General features: G+C 48.4%; 1 protein-coding gene across 5 annotated transcripts in view; it reads left to right on the top strand.

Moving 5' to 3' along the window:
- The first annotated feature begins 321 nt into the window (after positions 1-321).
- PPM1H (protein phosphatase, Mg2+/Mn2+ dependent 1H) overlaps positions 322-6,000 on the top strand; it is a 293,660-nt gene continuing 287,981 nt past the window's right edge. For all 5 annotated transcript variants that reach the window (XR_001887950.1, XR_001887949.1, XR_001887951.1 and 2 more), the window contains exon 1: positions 322-1,016. Coding sequence is in view for 1 of the 5 variants with exons in the window: in XM_017885695.1 (XP_017741184.1) it covers positions 772-1,016 (245 nt within the window). In the remaining 4 variants the exon portion in view is untranslated. The remainder of the gene's footprint in view (positions 1,017-6,000) is intronic.

The raw sequence follows: 6,000 nt of genomic DNA, 5'->3' as shown, positions 1-6,000 counted from the left end.
AAGTCTCTTACACCCAGTGACTGCTGGTTTCCACCGCAGGACTTAGAAGACCCTGATTGCACCTGTCTCCCCTTTCCCCTCCTGCTCCCAAAGTTTCCTTTCTGGAGGGTGAAGGCAGCATTCCTCAGGAGTGGATTCTTCCACGCTTTTCCCGGCTGCCCGGCTCCACGTGACAGCCCCTGACACCTGTACCGCCTCCAGCTCACAGCGCCCCCATTCCCTCCGGCAGGTACAGACCCAGCCGCTCTCCCCCTCCCTCAGGAGGTCACGATCCCGGTGCGAGTCTCGCTCGGGCCGGCAGGGGAGGGGCTAACCAACGGCCACCGCAGCAGCCTGAGCCCTTGCAGCCTGATTATCACATGACTCGGCAGCGGTAGCCGTGGCAGCAGCCGCGGCGGCTCCGCGGGCTCGCCGGGTGGGCTCAGTTCCGCGCACGCCGGAGCCGAGTGCAGGGGGCGGGGAAGGGACCTGCTGCAACTGCAGCTGCCTGGTCGCTACTGGAGCGCGCGGTGACTCCCCCAGCCGGCCCGCTCCATGCCGCTCCGTTGCGGAAGTGTAGCGTGGGGAGGCGGCTGCCGCCGCGGCACGGAGCACGAGAGGCCGGGGCTCGGCCCCCTGCAGCACTAGGCTCTGGGAGCCGCGCGCGGCGCGTCCCAGCGGCCCGGCTCCCCGTGCGCCAGGCGCCCACCGCAGCCTGCATGCCCGGCGCTGCGCCTCGCCCGGCCCCCGCCGCCTCCTGCTCGCACCGCTGCAGTCGGGCGCCGGAGTAATATGCTCACTCGAGTGAAATCTGCCGTGGCCAATTTCATGGGCGGCATCATGGCTGGCAGCTCAGGCTCCGAGCACGGCGGCGGCGGCTGCGGAGGCTCGGACCTGCCCCTGCGTTTCCCTTACGGGCGGCCAGAGTTCCTGGGGCTGTCTCAGGACGAGGTGGAGTGCAGCGCGGATCACATCGCCCGCCCCATTCTCATCCTCAAGGAGACTCGGCGGCTGCCCTGGGCCACTGGCTACGCAGAGTGAGTGCAGCGACACCGGCGGCGCCCCTGCTCTCCTCGCGGCCCTTCCCCGCACGGTTCCAGCCCTCTTCTCTCCCTGCTTCTCGGCCTCAGGGCTCTCCACTAGCTGCCGGCGTCCAGGCCTCGGCGGGGAGCTCTTTACTTACACTAGCCATTTCCCTCTTCTCCCCACTCCCTCTTCCCCCAACCCAAGGACGCGGCGTCTCCAGCCCCGGTATGGGTGGTGGAGGGGTGGGTGGCAGCGCTGGACCGTGGGAAAGCTAAGGTGAGACAGGTCTGTGAATCCGGGGTCTCTGTCACTTGGGGGAAAAAAGGGACAGAAAAGCTCTGCTGAAGTTTGAAACACATTAGGAAAATCTGATATCTGTACCCCCACCCTCCCAAAATATAGTTGGCGTCTCCGCGTGATGCAGAGTTTGTGGGGTGGAGGCTTGGAGGAGATGTCACTGCGCCTGGGAGCTTGTGTCCGATTCCAGGAGGTGGCCGTGTCTGAGTGCGTGGTTGTACATTTCCGAAGGTCTCAGTTTCTCACTTTCAGCCCGCGAGTTCCTTCGCTTCTCCTTTAGCAGGTAGTAAAATGCTGCGCGTTCGGTAAATGCCAGTACTATTTCCCTCAGCCCTTGTGGAGGGGGAAACTTATTCCAACTGTCTAATATAACATTTTGGTAATCCGCTTTGGTGATTAAGCTTGCGTTTGACTGATCAGCTATTTCAGGAACTGAGTCAGGTTGACGATCTGGAGTGGAACCGGGGAAGGAGAGGTGGAGGATTTTATTGCCCTTCCCCCAGCTCCATGGCCACTTTTCCATTAACTATTAATTACCATCTTATGAATGGTAAGATAAGTAACGTTTTCCCTTCTGTCTACTACCTCAGTTGTAGGAAACGGGAAAACTAGGACACATTTAGAATAGAATTCGGGGTTATTAATGAACCAGGGGGTGCAAAAGTGCACGCAAAACCTGGTGCCTGGCACACCTGCGCCTTTTCCTTTAACCCCATTCTCTCGGTAATTTTGGCCCACCCCTATCCGTGCACGGCCTCGCTGGTTGATTGGTTCGTCCGGGAACCAATCAGCTCTTCCAACGCCTGGGCGCCTTGATGCTGACCCTGTTCTGGTGGCCCGGATACCCCGGAGCAGGCTTGGTTCCCGACGCTGAGGATTCCAGTGGGAGAGACTGCTTGGAATCTACTCTGCTTATTATCTCTAATTCTCCTTTCCTTCTCTCATCATCCTATAAACGCGTTTCTCCATGGGCTGAAATGGAAAACGTATAAATGGGGCTAGACGATAGAAGTGTGAAAGAGAGGAGGCAGAAATGCGCTTGATGGGAGCTCAGACAGTAAAAATTAACACTTCATAAAAGATGAGCATGGAAGAGAACGTTGTGGGTGGCGAAGGTACAAAATAGCATTGTAACTTCCAAGAAAAGCCAAAGCAAAATAAACACCTGTGTAAGGAAAGACCTAAAGGAGAAAAAAGTGCCTGCCAAACATACCAAACACTGTTTCTTAACTGAAATAAAAACGTTATTTAAAAGCCCATTTGGGCCGGGCGTGGTGGTTCACGCCTGTAATCCCAGCACTTTGGGAGGCTGAGGTGGGTGGATCACCTGAGGTCGGGAGTTCGAGACCAGCTTGAATAACATGGAGAAACGCTGTCTCTACTTAAACTACAAAAATTAGTTGGGCGTGGTGGCGCATGCCCGTAATCCCAGCTACTCGGGAGGCTGAGACGGGAGAATCGCTTGAACCCCGGAGGCAGAGATGGCAGTGAGCCAAGATCACGTCATTGCACTCCAGCCTGGGCAACAAGAGCGAAACCCAGTCTCAAAAAAAAAAAAAAAAAAAAAGCCCATTTGGACCCTTTACGAGACAGAAAGCAACTTGGAGGCATACCCCGTCCTGTAATTGTATAGGTGGGGGGTCTTTGTGCCTGCCAAACGCCCGAGATCTGTCCCCACTCCAGTGAGTTTCCCAGGGCGAGGGCGCCTGTCGAGGCGAGACGGAAAAACAGGCAATGGTGAGAAAGTTGTGAGAGATAGGAAGGAAGATACTGAAACACTGAAGGTGGAAGCCGTTTGGACAGTAAACGGAAAGCCTCAGATAAGCATGAGGGAAAGGAAAGAACGAATTGCAGAATGTTTGCATGCCTATGGTAGGCACAGGATGCAATGAGACACGCAGGAGAGAGTGCTTAAAGGGCTCCCCCTATCCTCTCTGGACCTCCATTTCCTTATCCCTAAAGAGTTTATCTTTTTCCTAGAATAAATCATGAGAGATATTCAACTTGAAGGCTAGGAAGGCCACTGTAAAATGTTACAAATTTTAAAGTTAGTGGCAAAAGCAATACATGTGTGATAATTCAAGCAAAGACCTATTTGAAAAAAAAAAAAAAAAAAAGTCAGCCCCTCTTCCCCAGCCCTGGCTTATTCCCTAGGAGTAATGAGGGTTCAGTGTTTGGGTGATATTTGGCTTTCAGACTTCTTTGGATGCCCTCATAAATACATATCATGAGTTTTTTTTTTCCTCAAAATAGACTCATACTAAGCATATTAGTCTGTAGCATTTTCACAAAACACCGTGTCATTGACAGTATTCACAAGTAAACACAGAATTACCTCATTCTTCTGAAATATGTACTATTAGTAATAGCTAACATAGTTAATGCTTACTCTTTAGTGCTGATACTCTTTTATATTATCTGATTTTCACAAAAGCCCAATGAAGTAGGCACTATCATTTCCATATTATAGTTGAGAATACAGAGGCACTGAGAGATTAAGCAACTTGCCCAGGATTAAGCAACTTGCCCAGGATTAAGCAACTTGCCTGTGTGTGAACCCAGGCAGTCTGACTCCAGAGCTCACAACACCAAACTCATTCTCTACAGTGGATTAAATTATGATGTATTCATCCGTACCCAGGAATAGCCACTAAAGTCTTGGCCATCTCTCCTCACCTTTATCCCTGTCAGATGTTATACTGCACCACTTCCTTATATCTTGAACTGTTTATCTTCCTGCAAAAATGCATCCTGAATGATCAAAATGGCTGAAATAGGGAAGGAAAGAGAAAGACAAGTAGGGACTGTGGCTGTGATCAGAAGCTGCCACCAGTAATGCTGCCCTTTCCTACAGGATTTACTGGCAGAAGAAAATTGTCTTCTCTTTGTTCTAGAAGGTACCCGAGAGGGGTTGAATAGGTAGGAATATTGCTCAAATTGTGGTGATAAGAACTGCACTAAGGAGCTAATCCTGAATCAGAAGTGATCTGTTTATCTCTCTAGAAGGTGAGTCACGTTCCAAGCCTTCTTTGGGAGGAAAAATTGACGTCTTTTGGTCAATGAGTTAATGCTGATGACTGACCCTTTGAGATGGTAGAAAAATTAAGAAGAAATGTTCTAATCTTTTGCCACTTACTGTTAATCCCTTTCAAGAAGAGAGACTCTATAGGTTATAGAACTAGAGAATTAGCCGTAAGCAATCCCTGCTAGACTTGAGGTTGCAGAAACTGAAGATGCTTGTTCATTTCAGTATTCATTGGCATTGTCCTAGATGGAATTTCCCAGTTCTTGAAAAGCTTCCCATTATAGCTGAAAAGTTTAGCCACTTGGCTAAGGGGTATTTGCAAGGTTGTAAAGTTCTGTAAAGCATTGTAGTTATAGATAACATCCACTAGGCTAAAATCTTTCTAAAAAACATGCATTAGCAAGTTTTAAGTTTGGCTTTGAAATCAGTGACTGAGCCTGTTTGGTCTGCTCATTTGATAAAGCCCTTGGGGAGCAACAGTCTGACCCAGAGACCATGGGCCAGCTACTTCCTTTCTCTTAAATACCACCCAAGTGGAGGCTGGTTCATTTTTGTAATGGGTTAGGAACCCGTTTTGGCTTTCTTTTACCTGTTTGCCCAATTTTATCCTGTTGATGAAAAGTTGGTTTTAGAGATGCCAGCAGACATGGAATTTGTGCCTGAAACTACAGCCGTAGGGAATGCCAAAGAATGTGCTGTGGTTTTGAGCACGAGTATTCTGTATGTTAATGCATCATATTCAGGTTTTTATCAGTGATACATTTCTTTACTTGTACAGAAAGAATAAATAAGTATAGCTAATTTTACTTAGGTTATAGCTAGAATTATTATTTTTTTCCTATTTCTTATAAAAGTATCCCTGGACATAAATACAAACAAAAAGGCACTTTGAGAGCATCTGTTAAATGTATATCATACAAGTGTATGTCTCACATAGTTGAAAATTATGAAATTTTTGATGAAATAACCTTATTTAAATCCAGCCAACAGCCTACAAGTATTTGGATTTGTTTTGGACTCTGCAGGCTGTCTGTCTCCTCGGGTCATTGGCACTAATTGCTTATTACCAATAAATGGCATTAGTTGGCTGGGTGATGGTGATGACACAAAACCCACTATTTCTTTCTTGCCCCAAAGCTCGGAAATCCCCTGGCCTTTCTTTTTCCCTTCTAACCTTTCCTGGTGTACCTGCCCCTCTTACTGATACCTCTTTGCAGAACTCCTGCTTGGAAACTTCCTGTTTGACTTCTGCAACTGAAGAAACTTGAGGTTCTCTACTCTTGTGTAAGGATAAAAAGAAATGGGTGAGGGTATTTGCAGATGAGTTAGAAGTCCAGAGTAGCCTGAGCTATTTCAGCTACCTTTCTGGTGACTTGCAAAAGGTATTAATTTCCTATTTTAAAGCAGATAGCTAAGCGTTCCTTCATATTTCAGATATAACATTATAAAGAAATCATCCCCCTTAGGTGGAGCTCCTGGGGATGTCTCTTTTCTTCGGGAAATGCATCAGCTTCTTTCAAGGACTGGTGATGCTTCAGGCAAAGCATTTAACCATGCAGGGGGGTGTTTACTATATGTTTCAGTCCCAGTTTAGGTAGACATCCACATCTCTGATATGACCCTACTATACAGTGCTTTTAATTAAGGTTACAGCAGTACTAGTTGAAAATTTA

Source organism: Rhinopithecus bieti, unplaced genomic scaffold, assembly GCF_001698545.2.
Source record: "Rhinopithecus bieti isolate Rb0 unplaced genomic scaffold, ASM169854v2 scaffold_14700, whole genome shotgun sequence".
NCBI lineage: Eukaryota > Metazoa > Chordata > Mammalia > Primates > Cercopithecidae > Rhinopithecus > Rhinopithecus bieti.
Note: the sequence above shows the minus strand (reverse complement) of the source record. Positions and strands in the feature narration are given on the sequence as shown.